Below are 18,631 nucleotides of genomic sequence, written 5' to 3'. Positions count from 1 at the left end.
GATTATTGAATAATTTTTTATATGATTCTAGAATTGCACATTTGAATTTCTTTTTAGTGTTGTCCTATGAGACAACAAGCACTTCATCTTTATGGTTCTTCCTATGTGCCTTCTTGAATGTATATGCGAGTAATCAAACTTTATAGAGAAAATTATTTTGTTTAGTATCTAAGAATGTTTTTAAAGTCCTTCCATGTAAGGGTAGTTTGTCTATATTAATAGCTACTTGAAATTGTTCATCTAAAAATATATATTCACACAAGATTTCATGGATATCTTCTAGATCTCATGGAACTAGACCTAACATATTGCCCTATATGGAATTAGTGCTTGCCTCCTTAATATCATATGTCTTTTTCAGTGTATACGAGACATTTTGATACTCTTGTAAGTACTATAATAATCTACCCTTTATCATAGAGTCCATTGGTAATGAAGTTCTTACATAACAAATCATTTTTAATCAAAAAACTTAATTCTTTAGACATTTTATCTTTTTGATATTATTCTTCTTTTTCGGGCACCACTAGGATACATCGTTCAAAGATGACAACTTCACATATTCAAAAAAATATTGTTATTAATACTTAGTGGAAAGATAAAGACAATTAATCCATAAAATTATTAATTAAGTAAAAAACAACTCTAGAGAATAAATGTTAATTCTAAAAAAATATATCTAATTGCATATTATTACCTCATATATTTTTTTATGTTTAATATTATATACATAATTTAAGAAAATATTAAATGCTGTAAAATTTAATATAATTTGATCAAAATAACCTCATTTAATATACATTGAAAATTAAATTGAAATAAAGTGAAAAATAAATGATAAAAAAAGAAACACTAAATGAGTGTGCAATTGAAAAATATATATAAATATATTACATTTCTAAAACATCCAAAATTTGGAATAATATAAAAAATAGAGAAAAAATATATACACTAATATTATTATTGATTCTTTCAACAAAAAAAATAAAATATATAAATCTTTATAATGATATTATATAAGTATTAACTTTACAAACTATTGAATAGATGAAGTATATTTCTCCTTCATGGCATTTTAATTGTTAGAGAAGGGTCCACAACTCAAGAAACACACATTATAAGAAAGCAGATCCAAAAGCGGCACATATTCTGGCGCCTGGCCCTTCCTCTCCCAACTCTGTTTTCCCTTTTCCCCCTTTTCTTTTCTCATATTTTTTCTTTCTTAGGTTTCTTCTACATATACATTTTTCTAGTTTCCTCCTTTTTCTAGATTCACCTCAAGATTCAAAATCTTTCTCCATTTTCACTCAATTTAGCGTTTCCCCCAATCCATTAACGTTTGGAGATCAATCTTTACAAACTCTGTTTTTTTCTCATATATTTTGGATCAAATAATAATATTTGGTTTAAGACTCACATAACATTAAATTTCGTAGCTTTGAGAATGGATAAGAAAAGGATTGCAGTTCCTCTTGTGTGTCACGGTCACTCTCGTCCAGTGGTTGATCTCTTTTACAGTCCCGTTACTCCTGATGGATTCTTTCTCATCAGCGCAAGCAAAGGTGCTTTTTTTGTTTTTCTTTTAATTTAATTTAAATGGTTTCTTTTTACACATTATTTACTACATGATATATGGTGGGTTTGGTTGTTATTTCTGTTAGTTGGGATTCAATTTATTGGGTTGTGCCTATCAAGGTTTTAAATAGCTTTTACTGTCGAGGTTTCTGGAATTCCCAAAACTTTGATGTTTTGGACAATTACAGGCAAATGTGGCCGATATCCCAAACCACATTTGCTATCGTTTTGGTGACTGCCAAAACTTTAACATATCGGGCGTGTGTAACAATGGCGTATCTCCTCTTCATATGGGTAAAAAACTAATCTCTTTCAAGGTGTGTGACTGTCCCCTCCCAATAAGCGTCACTCACAAGAATTGAACCTTTGACCTTGTAGTCTATCTAGGGATCCGATAGGTCTTATACTACTAGACCAACACCTTGTTGGTAGTAGACCCAGATTTAAAACCTTTAACTTTGATGCAAAAATGTGTGAATTTTGTTTGTGTTCAGATTATAGTCCTATGCTCAGAAACGGAGAGACGGGGGATTGGATTGGAACATTTGAAGGGCACAAAGGTGCAGTATGGAGTTGTTGCTTGGATACGAATGCTTTACGTGCTGCAACTGCTTCTGCTGATTTTTCCACGTATGTGATTCTTTTACTTTTTATTAATTTGACCACTGTTTAGGTTCACTGACCTATGCATTTGTTTTTAGATCAGTGACGCTAGTTGTATTTTTTGGATCAATGCCTCAGTAGCCTTTGAAAAAATAGATTACTGGTTATGGTTAATTCAGCTACACTCAATATATCCCAGTCAGCTGAGTTTAATAATATGTATTGCATTCACACCCATGTTGATGTGGTTGTTTGCTTGTTCCCCCTGCTGCATATTATTTACGCTGTTATGCACCCTATCATTGGCTTTCATCTTCTTATTAATGTTTTAGAAACCTGATCATGAGTTGTGATATCTTTTAACTATATGATTACAATATCTTTTACTATTGTTGGCTGCTGATTTTTGGTGATCCTGTTTGTTTATATTTTGTTGCAAATGGAGTTGATTGTGATGTATGATAGTCAGAGCAGTTAATAGTGGCAGGATTGGCTACTATTGTACTGCAGCAGATGGTAGCAGAGCTTCTCCCCCTCCAATACTTGTGGAGGAGCATTTTACTATGTGGCATGATGGTGCCACTTCATGTTTGCAGCTCGAATGATGGCCTATATTACGGCATCATGGCCAGAATCAACCATCCATCTGTCTGCCGTCGTGCCGAGGAATTCCTTTGGTCTCTGCTGCCCCATATTGGAGAACCCATTATACATATGGCCATGTGTTGAAGTCTTGTTGTGCCTCCTATGTCCACATGCCATTGTGCCTGTTATGAACGGAAAGGCCAGCCTTACTGGAGGGTTCTGTATATTTTGCATAGCGCCTCTTCTTGTTTCCTAGAGAATTTTTTTCCATTCTGTCTTGACAACTCAGCCAAATGGGAAAAGATTTCGCTGCTCCCTTTTAGTAATTTACATCGTTGTCTTTGTTTTTTGTTCTACGTCATTGTCTTTGGGTAATAAGTGTCTCTTTTTATTTATGCTTATTAGAATTTCACTATTATTAAGACTAGCATGTCGACAGACACTTCGTGTCTGCCGACCCGCATTCTTATTTTATTATATTAAGTATTAAATTTGTAATTTTTTATTTTAGAGAACTAGAATGTTTTTTATTGGATGTACTTCATGTTATATTTTTTGTATTTATTATAATATCCGACTTAAAGTGAGATGTATTAAGTATAGTTATGTAGGATTATATGGTTTTACTTTAGAAATAAAAAATGTTCAGGGCAAAATATGAAAATAGAATCATGGTTTCAAGTTTTGGCTTTATATATAGTATAGATAATTGATATGTATGCAATAAATTTGAATATTCAAATTTGTTTATTTTATAATTTATTTTACATTTACCTTCCCTGGGCCTCACCAGGTGAGAGCTCCATGTATTGGACCACACTTTTTATTTGCTTATTGAATAAAGTAGTATAACCAAGGTTGTCAAGACTATAGTGTCAACTCATAAGATTGCACGACTCTACAATATTTACTGGGGCCTTTGACCCCAATCACAACCACCAACTCGGTTTTGTGGAAGCAGGCTAGGATCAATGAGTTTGCTCAAAGAATTGCTGGGATAAGATCAGATCATGGTCCTATGTGTTGTTTGAGCCAGGTGATAGATCAAACTCTATTTTGGCTTAAAGATCATTTTGGCTTTCCCCTTTTATCTGGGAGTGTTGTGTATGTGCTGCTCATCTGAGTTGCTCGATCTGGGTGGTGCTGTGTGAGACTTCATTAAGGTGTTGAGTCATGTCTGAGTTTTGACTGATTGGGTGTAGTACACTAGTACTTCATTGAGACGCACTTGGCTCTGTTTGCTTATGTTTTAGCTGTGTTTTGTGGGGGTCTTTCTCTGTGTGTGATTTGTAGGTGCCTTTCTGTGTGATTTGTAGGTGCCTTTCTGTGTGTGTGTGATATGTGGGTGCTGTGTTGATCCTAGGTACGACCTCGATCCTAGACGACCTTGAGTGAAGCAATTACAATATGTTCAGTATCACACATTCGAAATTAATGTATTTTATAAATGAAATTCTTTGTTTGTACTATATAAATACAAACTGATATGATTTTGAAATCCTTTTCCCTTTAAGTTGTGTTTGCATTTAGAAATCCATTAAATTATATTAATTGGCTTGATTTTATTTATATTATTTGATTGGTGACTGAAACCTCATTAATTTACCCACCTTATTAATTCAATGTATAGGCAGTGAAACAAAATTCTTATTCATCTTTGTGTCAAACATTGAAGTTGATTTAATAAAAATATGAGCAAACTATTTTTTTTTATGATTTCTAAACACGGGAATTGATTTCTAGACCAAATTGATTCCCTTCGATTCAAATCAATAAGACCATTCAGTATTTTGTGTTGTTGAGATCCCACATCAGATGGGCAATGACCAAATATAGGTCCAAGCACATTGTTCTTAAGATGGTATATTGCTAACCCAATCATGATAATGGGTCACCCGTAGAGAGTATGTGTGAACTTCACACTCAAGATAAGTTGGCCTAGGCGTAAGGGGTATGTATTGTGATCCCACATTGGATGGGTCCTTATAAGGCTTGAGCATCCCATGCCACTTGATCTAGCTTTTAGGGTGAGTTAGGTCCAACCACACCATTCATAAGATGGGTCAAGCACAATGTTGGAATTCCACAAACTATCATTTAATCACCCGTTGGAGACATCGTTTGATGTTATCAAATTGCAGCCATGGCAGAAAGTGGTGGCAGTTCCAGGTCAAACGTTGTTCACTATTTTGGAAAACCCTTTAAATAGTAATGCCCACCATTTGTTGCTTTAGGACAGCCATGGCAGTGGTGGTTAATGGCAGAAAAGGCGGTCAGGGCGCTACTAATGGGCTTTTGCGAGTATTTTTGTATGCTTTAGGATTTAATTTCAAGTTTTTATGCCCAATTTACCCAAGATTGGGAATCATAACTCAAAGTCTTTGTTGTTTGCTTCGTTTGCAAGAGAATCGAACCTCTCTCTTGTGTTATCTCTTGTTCATCGTCTTCATTTGCTTTGTGTTCATTCTTCTTCTTCTGTGTTCATTCTGCTTTGTCTATGTCTTCCCTGCTCTGTCTTTGTTTGTGCTGAAGAAGATGTAAGTGAGATGAAAGGAAGAAGATGAAAAGAAGTAGATTGATTAGATGTAATTGAGATAATATTATATAATTATTTTATTGGACAATATGTTATGTTATTTGTTGCTTGTTGCCTTACTACGATATACTTATTGTTATGTGGCTTATGCTATTATGTTTTCTCTAGATGTATTATGTTTTTAATTATTTTTTGCACTTACCATAGCGATGTCTGCTATTTGCCTGCAATGCCATCCGCAACACCATGAAAAAATGCACCCTACAGGCATAGGGATCATAGGATCATAAATTCCCATGACTTGCCATACGTTGGGCCCTTGAACCACAAACCTTGGTAGTCAATGTTAGGATTATTAATTATAGCTTTTCTTAAAATTTGAAATTTGGAGTGTTTTTATTGAGGACAATCTCTTCACCGTAGTTGCCGCTATGCAATCTGCTATACCATGCATTTTTAGGGAAGGTTGCTGTGTGGAGTGTGTGCTATGTTCCACCATTAACTGCTTTGGTATTGGTTTTTCAGTACTAGAAGAAAGTTAATGTCCTGTTTGCTTTTGTTTCGGCATTGGTATTTGCTTATTTACATACAGTTTAAACATTTTAGAGTCCGTGATAATTGCAGTGCATTATATATCATATTCTTTGGCTTCTTGTGCAGGAAAGTTTGGGATGCATTAACAGGGGATGAGTTACACTCTTTTGAGCACAAGCACATTGTTCGAGCATGTGCTTTTTCTGAGGTATATTTGGCACTGTATTATGTATTTATTTTATTTTCATTCTCATTATCACGGTTGCTGATTTCCATTTATATTAAGGAAAACTATTATTTGCTACAAAAGAACAAAATAGTGGACATGCAAATGCAAACAAATTGCAGGGATTAGAGTCCTAGAAGCACCAAAGTAGATACATGCCTGTTAAATGTGAATCGTGATGTCATATCACAAATAGCTGAAATAGCTTTTTATCCTATTTCGATTTATATAAGTTAATGAACCAATTGTTTGACTAAGATAACCAATAACTGAGGGTTTCCTACATATGCTTCTTTGTTCATGTGCATTTATATTTATATACTTGGGAGCAGGATACACACCTTTTGCTCACTGGAGGAGTAGAGAAGATTCTCCGTATCTATGATTTGAATCGGCCTGATGCACCACCCAGAGAAGTGGATAAATCCCCTGGTTCAGTCAGAACTGTTGCATGGCTTCATAGTGATCAGACATTATTGAGTTCTTGTACTGATATGGGAGGAGTCAGGTATGCCTCATTTAGCCAGTTGATGCTGAAAGTTGTCTGGGAATGTATTCTTGTTTGTAATATCTAATGTTTTAATTTATAAAAGGTTCAAGTCTGTGTACTGAATCTAGTTGAACATTCACAGGTTATGGGATGTAAGAAGTGGTAAAATAGAACAGACACTTGAAACCAAGTCATCAGTGACCAGTGCTGAAGTGAGTCAGGATGGTCGATATATTACGACAGCTGATGGTTCTACCATTAAATTTTGGGATGCAAATCAGTAAGTACTAAACCTAGTTGGTCAATTCCTTTTTCAAATTCTGCTTAAATTTTTCATAGCATTACCTGTTTTTATCAGCTATGGATTGGTGAAGAGCTATGATATGCCCTGCACTATGGAATCAGCTTCCTTGGAGCCAAAATATGGGAACAAGTTCGTTGCTGGGGGTGAAGATATGTGGGTTCGTGTGTTTGATTTCCATACCGGCAATGAGATTGGTAAGTTGTTGAACTTTAGTTATATATGAAAGAAAGCTGTTAGGATAGATTTAGGGATCATTTGTTTAATCTTATTCGCTTTCCTTCGTAAAAGAAGTTTACATGTTTATATGGTCAAGCTCTTACTAAAAAGCATAAGCTGAAATTTAGCTTTATGGGAAGCTCTGTTTTTCAGCTTCTAAATAAGGCTAATGCAAAATAGGAGAGAATGCAAACAAAGCACTTTCTATAATTCTAGTCAGATGCAAACTGCAAACAGCATCTTTAATTTGATGCATTATATCATAATCCTTTTATGACCTATCTGTATGGCAGCATGCAACAAGGGCCACCATGGTCCGGTACACTGTATCCGTTTCTCTCCTGGAGGAGAATCATATGCCTCAGGATCTGAGGATGGAACCATCAGAATATGGCAGACAGGTCCATTGACTAATGATGAATCAGAGGCTTTATCCAGAGATGGATCAACTGAAAAGGTTGAGGTAACCGCCGAAGAGGTTTCGCGCAAGATTGATGGTTTTCATATCGCAGACGAGGGGAAGTCGAAAGAAAAAGAAGAGGCAAGGGAGGAATAAATGATACTAATAATTGCGCCCATTTTGTCTAGAATAGTTTTAGCATAAATGATTTGTGAATTTTAGTTTGTATTGGACATTTACTGGATTGAGAGTGGTTTTGGATAGTTGGATTAATATTTATGGTTGCTTTCATGCCATGTTCGTTAGGGGCCATGGGAATGCTTGCAATTTTTGTTAAATCTTGTCTCTATTGTAATGGCATGAATATATAGATAATAGAAATTCGATGGGGGAGGGTTAAGGATTTACCCGGTGTAAGATATTACATTGTTCGACGAGCCCTAGATGCTGTTAGAGTAAAAGATTATTAACTAGAGCGTTTTAGTTCGTTGTAGATTCTCTCTGCATGGAAGATGTGGGCTAAATTTATAAAATGAAATTGTAATCTTTTTTTATGTAAAATGATATAAACTATGTCTGGTGTAATTTGGAAAATGAAAACTAAATTAAAGTAGTCAGATCATTTGTCACGTAAAACTGGATGGTTGGTGCAATTGATAAGAGCTCACTCATACTCTATTAGAATTGAACTATATCCTAAGGATTTTATTATTTTTATTTAATCAACAGATTAACATAAATACAATAAAGAATGTCTTGTGATTAGTATTCAATAATAATATGATGAAATTATAAGGGAAAGTGTCATAGCCTCTGAGGCGTACACGAATAACTAAACACCAAATACACTTGTGAATTTACAAATGAAACATACGATCAACTTTATTTGCGATAGGAATATTACAATATTTACCTCGGTCAATCAAACAAAGGTTCCAACTTATTAGTTATCTCATCTTACCCACTGGTGATAATGAGAGAGGGTGGCAATTTACTAGATGACCGATGGATTTGGAACTGTCAAACATCTGGGTTTCAATTTATATCCTCAAACTGTTTAAATCAATATTGTGAGGAATGGATAGTTATTCAAAATAGTTTTGGTTTCTAATCTGAATTAAATTAGCAGTTTAACCATTTTGAAATGAGTAAATTTTCACCCGGCTATATTAAATTTGATTAAAATCGTATTTACTTAAAAATTAACATAAAAGGTAGAAAGTTACTCTACTATTTTCTTTTATTCTAGCTAAAAAAAATTGAGAAATATTACTTCAATATAATTATACATAATTACTAACTAATAAAGTTTTGTATTTATATATTTTTAGATATTTTAATTATATATGACATAATATGGTCTGATCGGATTGTTTAGCCGGTTAAACCTAATGCAAAATAATTTCTGGTTTGATATTCGATTCAAGTTTCATAATATTAGTTTACACTAAGGATGACAAAAATACCCCTGTGGGTATCTGCTAAAATACTTGCAACACGTACCCGTAAAAATAGCTTATGAATGAGAGCAGGTATCATGATACCTGCCCCGCGGGTACCCGACATATTTTTAAATTTATTTTTTAATTAAATAATATATATATATATTACATTATTATTATTATTTTATAATTATATATTATCTATTTTTGTATTATTTTATAATGAATTATAGTGATAGAAATATATGATAAATTTAACATGTACGTAAATTTTATTATTCATGTAATAATTATTTTAACTGTATTGATTATTATAAAATATATAAATATATATTGAAACTTAAAAACTCACATAGTACTCGCAAATATCCGCTACCTTGCAGGTACCCATAAATAGTATGTGTATAAGTATGGGAAAACACTACTAGTGCCCTGCTCCACCTAAATTAGGGTCAAGTTTATTTTTTCAACCCCATTTGAGTTTCACCTTGGGGTTTGGTATTGGTGATATCAAATTCGCCATGCTTAGTAAAGTCAAGCTTATATATAAGGATTAAGGAAACTACTCTTCTATATTTGTTCGATTGGGGGAAAAATGAGGTTAGGGTCAGCAATGAGGTTCATTTTCTTAATTTTGAAGGGTTGAGGTTTAAGGAGCTAAAACTTGAATCCGACCTGACCCGTTCATTCTATCTTATTCAATTTGATGGAGAAGACGCCATGGTTTGGACTGACCATAGTGGAAAATTTGCAGTCATCCTGGTCTATACTTGCTTGGCTAACGAGGATGGCGTTCAAGAATCAGGATCTATAATTTGATGGGGCGTGGGGGGTCAAAGAGTGAAAACAAAAAAGTCTCCTAATAGGTTCATATCTAAGAGATTTCCCGAATGCTCCGAACATCTAAATTATGTACTAGACTCATCCAAATCCATTGAGTTCTTCTTAGATTAAACAAAGTTTTCGCCAAGGTTTTAGGTTAGTTGGTGTTGAGTACAAAGTTTGTTTTATAGTCTCTTGCTGGTTAGTTTGGAATAGAGATAAATCAACCCAAACGAGTTGTCCATATTATTCAAAGGCACATCAACAACACCTTGGATACTCATAGGAAGAAATCCAAAGGAGAGGTTCTTGCTTATGATGTGATAAATATTAGTTGGAATACTTCTCCTTAGAGAGAGGGCATCAGAGATTATTCAAGCCATTGGATTATGGCTTTAAAAAATATATGGGAATTACCAATGCCTTAATAATAGAATTTTCTACAATTCTGATGGGTTGGAAATTTTTACTACTCAAAGGTGGAGTTATCATAGTCGAAAAATTGATCCCAAAATGATTATTACCAACGTACATGACCCTAACATTCTCTTGTTAGGTATGGAGAGCTATGAGGATACTTTTTTATATAGAAGGATTGAGATCACATGTCTCATTTTATAGGGAAAAGTGCCACTGGTTATCTTTACTAATTTGGCCTTTGGTAATAATCATTAGAGTAAATTACACTGACATCCCCTGAGTTTTAGTGAAATTACACAAACTACCTCTCACTTTTCTAAACTTACACAAACCTCCCCTAGTTTTGTACTTTCATTACACTGACCACCCTGTATAAGAAATAAGTGTAATCTTTTAAACAAAAAATGTGATAAATGCAATTAAGTTAAACAAAACATGATATATTGTGTAGACAAGTCTAAATAATATACAAATCAATGTATCTTTATTATTTTTTGTTACAAAATGCATCAACAATTCTAAAGAAATATTGTTTAAATAGCTCTTATAATATAGTGTAACGAACCAAAAATAATAAAGAAATATTGACTCATATATTATTTGGACGTGTCTCCATAAAAAAGTGAGGGGTGATTTATGTAATTTCACTAAAACTCAGGGGGTGTCAGTGTAATTTACTCTAATCATTAAGAATCTCACTTCTAGCCATCATCATTCACATTATGATCCATGTATCCTTCAAGCTAATCAAGGGCTTGTTTGTTCCGATGAGTAATTGTGTAGTTATTTTCTTTTCTTCTAGGCCATAGCCCATTCGATGTGACAAAAAAAGTTTAAACTTCTATAACAAATGATATAATTTGTCTTAAAAATAATTAAAGAAAAGGACCAAAATTTACACACACACAAAAAAAAAAAGCAAAAGGGATGGGAAGGCTTTAAGTGTGACATATCGTGACAAAGGAGAATATTGTAATCACACTTAAGGGGTGTTTGTTTTGGAGAATCATATCCTCTAGAATGCTATTATCAGGAATGTCAGATATATTAAAATATATGTTTGGTTGACATTTATAATTCTTGCAAATAACTTGGAACTTTGTTTGTTTATAATGTTTATTCCAGGAAATAGATAATATAATTATCAAAATACCCAATTTTATAAAAAAAAATATGATTCTATTTAACATTTTATTTATATAGTCTACCACCATTTTTGAATATTTTTCGTAGTAATTGATCCATATTATCATAAGAAGAAAATTAAGTAACACCTTAGAATTAATATAGATTAATTTATTTCCTACTCCTAGTATAAAAAATTTGATTTGGGGTAGATGTGTGGATATTTAGACTTTTTCGTAATGTGTGACAACCTATAAAGAGTCACAGTTGAAAGCAAATCTCAAATAGGAGATAATGCCCAACTTTTTTTAAGCATGTGGGTGTTGCAAGTTAAACATTTCTTGATGTGAAGAATTAGTGAGAAGCGGGAACACATCCCCAAGCAATTCCATGGGAATAAGAAAGCATAGAGACATGAGAGTATATTTTTCTTAGAAAAGTTTTATACAAGGGATTTTTTATAAATTGAAACAAACACATCTATATGTTATACCTAACCACTATTTCTAGGAATATTATTTTATAAACTAAAATAAACGCACCGTATGTGATTGTTACATATGAATGAAAGTTTGTAGTTTTTACTTATTTTCTAAAAAAATAAACTTAAAGTTATAACACAGACATGCTTGGCAACATTCCTAGATTTTAAATTTAACACATTAGCCTTGACATGATACCCCATAGGCTCATGAGTTTACTGAGAAAACATATTCAAGCTTAGATACTATTTGCAATATTTTATTCCCCAAGAGGAAGTCTCTACGACTCAAACTCATGACATCAATGACTTATCTTTGATTCCATCGAGTCGCTACCACTAAGCTACTAGGGTAGGATAGTCCAATGATGGCCCATGGACTTATATTCGTTGACTTCATTGATTAATGATGGTGATTCATCTTCAAAACCTTGAGGGTTGCTTGGGTAGGATAGTCTAATGACGATTCAAGTTGATCCCCTATAGATGAGGATAGCCATGTTTAACCAAGTGACTCTCACACGCTTTGAGTTATCTATATTGGTGAAAGAACTTCTGGTACGAGATGCACTAGATGATTTGTATTATATGTCTTACTCTCGGTTGTTTTCAGAAAAGAGTTGAGTTAAAAAATAATGAGAGTTGGGTTGAAAGGTAGAAGATTGAATATGAATCACATGCATTGTATTTGATATTGAATTAGTTGAGATACATTGTGTAGTTGATGCATCATGTTCATGAGAATGAATTTCATGTTCGGAAATATTATGTTGTTTGTTTACTTTGTATTATCATGCTTACACTCCATATAATTTCACATATTGTATTTTAAAAAGATAACTTACTCTCTCTTTCTTCTTTCTATTATGTACTTGCATTTGTTATTATCATATAGATAGCAGACATCACTCCTCCTCAAGAGAGGGTAGAGGATCAGGTTTCCATTAGCTAAGGATATGATATTGATCTTGATAGAATGATATTTTGGATTGGTTGGTGAAGGATTCTTCATGTATGATATTTCTTATGTATTGTAGTTAACTTATTATAATGATAAAATTAACCTCTATTATTATGATAGGAACACAAATTTTACTTTGAGATACTTCAAGTTCTTTCCATGTCTGTAACTAAATCTAATTAGGAACTAGATTTCTATAAATCTTCTTGGCTCATAATTATTATGTAGTTTTAGGTAATGCATGTTATCTATTACTTTTAGTCATTACATTTTGGTAGATATCATGACAAATATTTTTATTATGTCGCTTTAGAATAAGAAAATATTAACAATAGAATATTTATATTTAGTCGTAAAATAAACACAATTAATTTTTGAAAATCATTTTTTTTTGTTTAAATAATCCTAGAGAGTGAAGTCGAATTGATGAATGTTTAAAAATATATTGTTATGTCCTTTGAGTCATTGTTTTGGTTAGAGACTGATAATTATTAAAATATTCACACTGAATAGAATTTATGAAGCAACTATAATAAAAACACTTGTCATTCTAAAGCAACCATAATAAAAACACTTGTCTTAATATCCATCAAAATATCACAACTAAAATTCATAGATAACATGTATTATCTAAAACAACTATATAATAACTATGAGTCGAAATAATTTATAGAAATGCAGTACATAGTTGGTTTTAGTTACAAACATAGAAAGAAATTACGTATCTCAAAATAAAACTTGTTCTCCTATCAAAAGTATCAAATGTTAATTTCATCATTACAATAGGTAATCACATTGCAAAAAAAATATCACACATGAAATAACTGATTCATCAACCATCCAAAATACAATCCCACATCAATATCATTTTCCCAAACTAATGGGAACATGATCCTCTACTCTCTCTTAGGGAGAAGTATTGTCTGTTGTTTTTATGATCATAACACATGCACTAAACAAAAAGAGAAAGTTATATTTTTAAGGCATAATATGTGGAATTATATGTAATATAAGCTCCATAACATAAAAAAAATCATAACAAAAAATAAACATACAACATAAGATTTCCCAAACATGGAACTCATTTTCATGAACATGATGCATGAATTACAAGATGTATTCCAACTAGTTCAATGTTAAATACAAGCATGTAGATCCATATTCAACCTTTTACTTTTCAATTTTCAATTTAGTTCCTTTCAGAAAGTAACCGGGAGTACAAGACATTATATACGATTTAATATGATTTTCAATTCACCTCCTTTCAGAAAGCGACTGTGAGTACAAGATATCATATACAATTTAATATGAATCATCAAGTATACCTATCTAAGTAGGTGACTCTCGTAATAGGAGCTCTCTCAGTAATCTAGATAATTTAGAAGGGTGTCAGAATCACTTGGTTAAGTAGAGCTATCCTAATCTATCTGGGATCATCACAGATCGTCGCTAGACTATTCTACCCAAGTAACTCTCAAGATTTTCATAATAAATCACCACCATTAACCACTCATACTCATTTCCCAATATATTTTTATCCCGAATCTTTCCTTTCCATCACAACCTTCATCTAATACAATGACAAATGTATGTCAAACTTATTTATACTCATGTACCATAACTACATTTAAATTACATTTTTATGTACATGTGTACGTATATATAATCATCAACATCACTTATTTTGTTACCACTATACCAACTATAAACCAAGACAAGTATCATTAATTACAAAATTCTACCAAACACACCCATTACCAATCATACACTTAATAACAGTAAAGTTCTAAATATTGAGTCTTATACATTAACTAATAAGTTACCTGTGAATTTGCATGAGGCAATAACTTTTTGCCATATGGTTAAGAACAAACATGTTATCTATGTATTCGTATGGTTAATAACACAAATATTAACTGTGCATTCTAATGGTTAATAACACACATGTTACTCGTGCATTCTAATGGTTAATAACACACATGTTATTCATGCATTCACTCACATGGTTAAGAAAACATATGTTACTTGTGCATTCACATGGTTAAGAGCACACATGTTAAAAGTACATTCTCATGATTAAGAAACACACATGTTACTAGTGTATTCACATGGTTAAGAACACTCATGTTACCCGTGCATTCATATGGTTAAGAATACAAATATTACTCAAACATTCGCATGAGACAGATTGATTTTGACGAATATTTAGAAGCACATAAGTATCAACATTATTAAATATATATTAGTAATATTGTGTAATAATTTGTTAAAATAAAATGAAATAGATAGAAACACTAAAATTGTGAATTAATTTCATTGGATATGTTTTCTATCATGTAAAGACACAATGTCTTCACAAAATTTGTCGCATAGTAATACATGATAATATACTAATCGCCAATAAATTGACAAATCATATATCATATTGATCATATATATTATAGTAAGGTATGATAATATATAATTGAGTACAAACTATAATTACCATACTAATATGAACCCACATGATATAAATAAATATATGGTTAGAAAAATCATGAGTTTCACAATTATTGTTACAAAGTAGCAAAATATGTAAACTGATATTGTTATCTCTGCGATGTTAATAACAAATGTAAGAAACAAAATAAAGTAAATTAAATGTATTCAAGGAGCTATATTTAAATATTTCATGTATTTTGGATTTGCAAATAATATTTGTTATAATTTAGTTTCTTATTTTTTTTGTAACTACAAAATAAATAAATCTATAAAAAAATAGACAAAAGAATCAATAAAAAATGAGATATGTTCTATAAAATAAGAAAAAAGTCTACAAAATAAACAAAAATTAACGAAAAAGACACTTTAAAGAACATTTTTATTTATCATTTAATTTTATATTTATTTATTTATTTTGAAAATATAATTCCTCTCTTAATCAATTATAAGTTATAAATAGTTATGATATATTTTATCACCTTATATATGATTTATTTATTAAAATTTTCATTTGAAATATAATATTTTTAATGTATAACTCTTTTTTAATATGTAATTAACTTCTGCATATAATGTAACAACTTAAAAAAATAATATAGTAATCTTTTAGTTCATTTCTATCTTTCCATCTTATAAATAATATTATCTATAACATTTTTTTAAAATTATTATAAATATTATATATATATATATATATATATATATATATATTTCTTTCACACATAAATAACTGCCATAATTTCAGTTTAATGAGTCATCCATATATGACAAAAGAAAAGTAAGGGTTACAAATATTATCATTTATTGATCATGTGATCATGTCATGTGATTCATATTCCTTGAAAATGTAATTTATGTATGTGTCTTTTATTTAAGATTATATATATATTTTAAATCTTACATTTAAGAAGAGTGAATGAGATGTGAGAATTTAGACAATTTAAGATACAACTGATAAAAATGATGAGAGAAGAGTTAAGAAGAATGAATGAAATCGAATTATGCTCATAAATATGATATTAATGTTGATGTATCGTTGCACAATTATTATCAAAATTATTTCAAATTTTAACTGAAATATAATCGTAGCATTTAAGTCATTAATCAATTAAATTATTATCAATATTAATATAAGACGACAAATGACAAACATAAGATTAAATTATGAAATGAAAGAGTGCACATGTTACCGATGCATTCACATAATTAAAAATGCAGGTGAACATATTTACACATTTAAGTGAGACAAATAAATTAATAAATTTTTTATTGCAGATAAAAAAAAGTGAGAAAAATAAATAAAATGATCCCAATTATTTTTTATTTGTTCCAAATCTTAACTGATGTATTAATCCCCACTTACAAATTTCTTATAATCAAATTGAGTTATTGTTCATTTATTCACATTTAAATTGCAATGAATGAAATCGAATTTTGCTAATAAATATTACCTTAATAATCACGTATCATTACACAATTATTATCAAAACTATTTCAAATATTAACTGAAATATAATCATTTTAACTTAAAGATAATCATATAATTTAAGTCCATAATCAATCAAATTATTACCATTATTACTATAAGACGACAAACGAAACCATAATATTAAATTATGGAATAAAACACAATGAATGAATAAGAAAGGGAAAGAACGAGTGTAAAACCACCTTCCTATTGTTCAACACAAAATAATCTCAATTATTTTTTATTTGTTCCAAATCTTCAATGATGCATTAATTCTTACTTGCAAATTTCCTAAAATCAAGTTGAGTTATCGTCCATTTATTCATATTTAAATTGTAATGTATGAAATCAAATTTTGCTCATAAATATTACATTAATACTCACATATCGTTACACAATCATTATCAAAATTATTTTAAATATTAAATTAAATATAATCATAGCATTTAAGTTCATAATCAATCAAGTTATTATCAATATTACTATAAGATGACAACCATAAGATTAAATTATGAAATGAAATACAATGAATGAATAAGAAAGAGAAGTAACAAATGGAAAGCCACATTCCTATTGGTGAAGGGGAGGTGAAATGTGATGAATCACAACATGAGTTTCCATTATATTTATCCATTTGTGATGATGAAGAATGAATGATTGTGGATTACCTTCTAAATAAAAAATCAATCTCAATATGATTCACATAGTCGATTCATGTTGTACAACAAAATAGATGAACCATAAGGTAAAACGAAAATAAAAAAACATAGAATCAATATTGTGCTATAGATTAGGTAGCAAAACTTATAAACAACGATTTCTTTACAAAATTAAGGGGAAATAATCAAAATACCAAAGTGTTACAGATTATTTACTTTTTTCTCCATCTCTACCATCTCGTCACTGTTCATGTCATTTTCAACATTACAATAATAATTATTTTGAATAAAAAATTCTATAAACAAATTAAGAGATGCAAATAGATATAGAAAACTAACTTACAATGATGCTTCAAGGGTGATCAAACAATAAGAGACACAAGATTGAATAGAATTATCATCGACGCCCTTATCATTAGAGACATCTCACTCCTATGCTTAGTAATAAAATGAGAGAGAAAAACATGTAAGAGAAGAAGAATAAAGAATAAAGAATAAAGAATAAAGAAATGTGTCAAGGGATAATAGCAAATGTTATGGTGTGGTGAGGTGCATTGGAGGTAGTGGAAATAGGGAAAAATAGGAGAAAATTTATAAAACCCCCTTAAACTTTATGGGTTTTGCAAGTAGACATATAATTTTAAATTACTAACAATGAAATTGGAATACCCTTGATTATATAAAGACCCATCCCACTAAAGTACCAAAATTATAAGAAGGCATACACTACTTATAAAACAACCATGTAACAGGAAGAGAAATAAGTCTGAAGTCTATTTGTACCAAAATATTTCATCCCCATACCATATCCTATCTTTTAATCCTAATCCAAATCCAATACTTTAATTTTATGCCAACCATATTTTCCTCCAACTTTGCAACAATGGTGTATTATTAGTAGTTTCTACTTTTTAGGAGAGTACTAATTATTAATGTAGTGGTTGGTTATAAAAAAAGGATATGAAAAGGAGAGATACTAACATAATTTTCAAGATTTAGTTTTAAAAAACAAATGGTTATTTTAAATTATACGTACATACTATATAGAGATCAATTTCACCAATAGTTAAAGTTTAAGGAGTAATTAGGAAGAAAAATATTTTACGATATCTATTTGCAAAGGACATAAAGTTTAAGCAGGTTTTGTAAACTTTTCCCTAAAAAATATGACATGTGTCTTATTTAATCATTTTCTATGAAAATATTTCTAAAACTAAACAAAATAGTACACAAGTCATACTTTTGCTAGCAGGATGAGATAAATTATTTCCTAGTATGAGGAAATACTCTATTCTCTAAAGAC

At 30.8% G+C, this 18,631-nt stretch overlaps 1 protein-coding gene across 2 annotated transcripts; it reads left to right on the top strand.

The window, feature by feature from the left end:
* Window positions 1,290–7,846, top strand: LOC109327205 (serine-threonine kinase receptor-associated protein-like). Of its 2 annotated transcripts, XM_019560275.1 has the most exons (8): window positions 1,290–1,562; window positions 2,070–2,205; window positions 5,960–6,041; window positions 6,392–6,567; window positions 6,692–6,829; window positions 6,908–7,047; window positions 7,363–7,532; window positions 7,587–7,846. In XM_019560275.1, exons 1-8 carry the CDS (start codon window positions 1,445–1,447, stop codon window positions 7,623–7,625), a joined length of 999 nt encoding a protein of 332 aa, XP_019415820.1. In that variant the 5' UTR covers window positions 1,290–1,444; the 3' UTR covers window positions 7,626–7,846. The 2 variants fall into 2 exon arrangements, with proteins under 2 accessions (XP_019415820.1, XP_019415819.1); XM_019560274.1 differs by having other exon boundaries at window positions 1,357–1,562; window positions 7,363–7,846.

Source organism: Lupinus angustifolius, chromosome LG14 (assembly GCF_001865875.1).
Source record: "Lupinus angustifolius cultivar Tanjil chromosome LG14, LupAngTanjil_v1.0, whole genome shotgun sequence".
NCBI lineage: Eukaryota > Viridiplantae > Streptophyta > Magnoliopsida > Fabales > Fabaceae > Lupinus > Lupinus angustifolius.
This window is presented reverse-complemented; position numbering and strand designations above follow the sequence as displayed.

Coding starts and splice junctions, on each gene's coding strand:
- LOC109327205 (XM_019560274.1), top strand. CDS start 1,445: ATGGATAAGAAAAGGATTGCAGTTCCTCTTGTGTGTCACGGTCACTCT. Junction 1,563..2,069: donor TCTCATCAGCGCAAGCAAAG/GTGCTTTTTTTG, acceptor GTTTGTGTTCAG/ATTATAGTCCTATGCTCAGA. Junction 6,568..6,691: donor ACTGATATGGGAGGAGTCAG/GTATGCCTCATT, acceptor GAACATTCACAG/GTTATGGGATGTAAGAAGTG.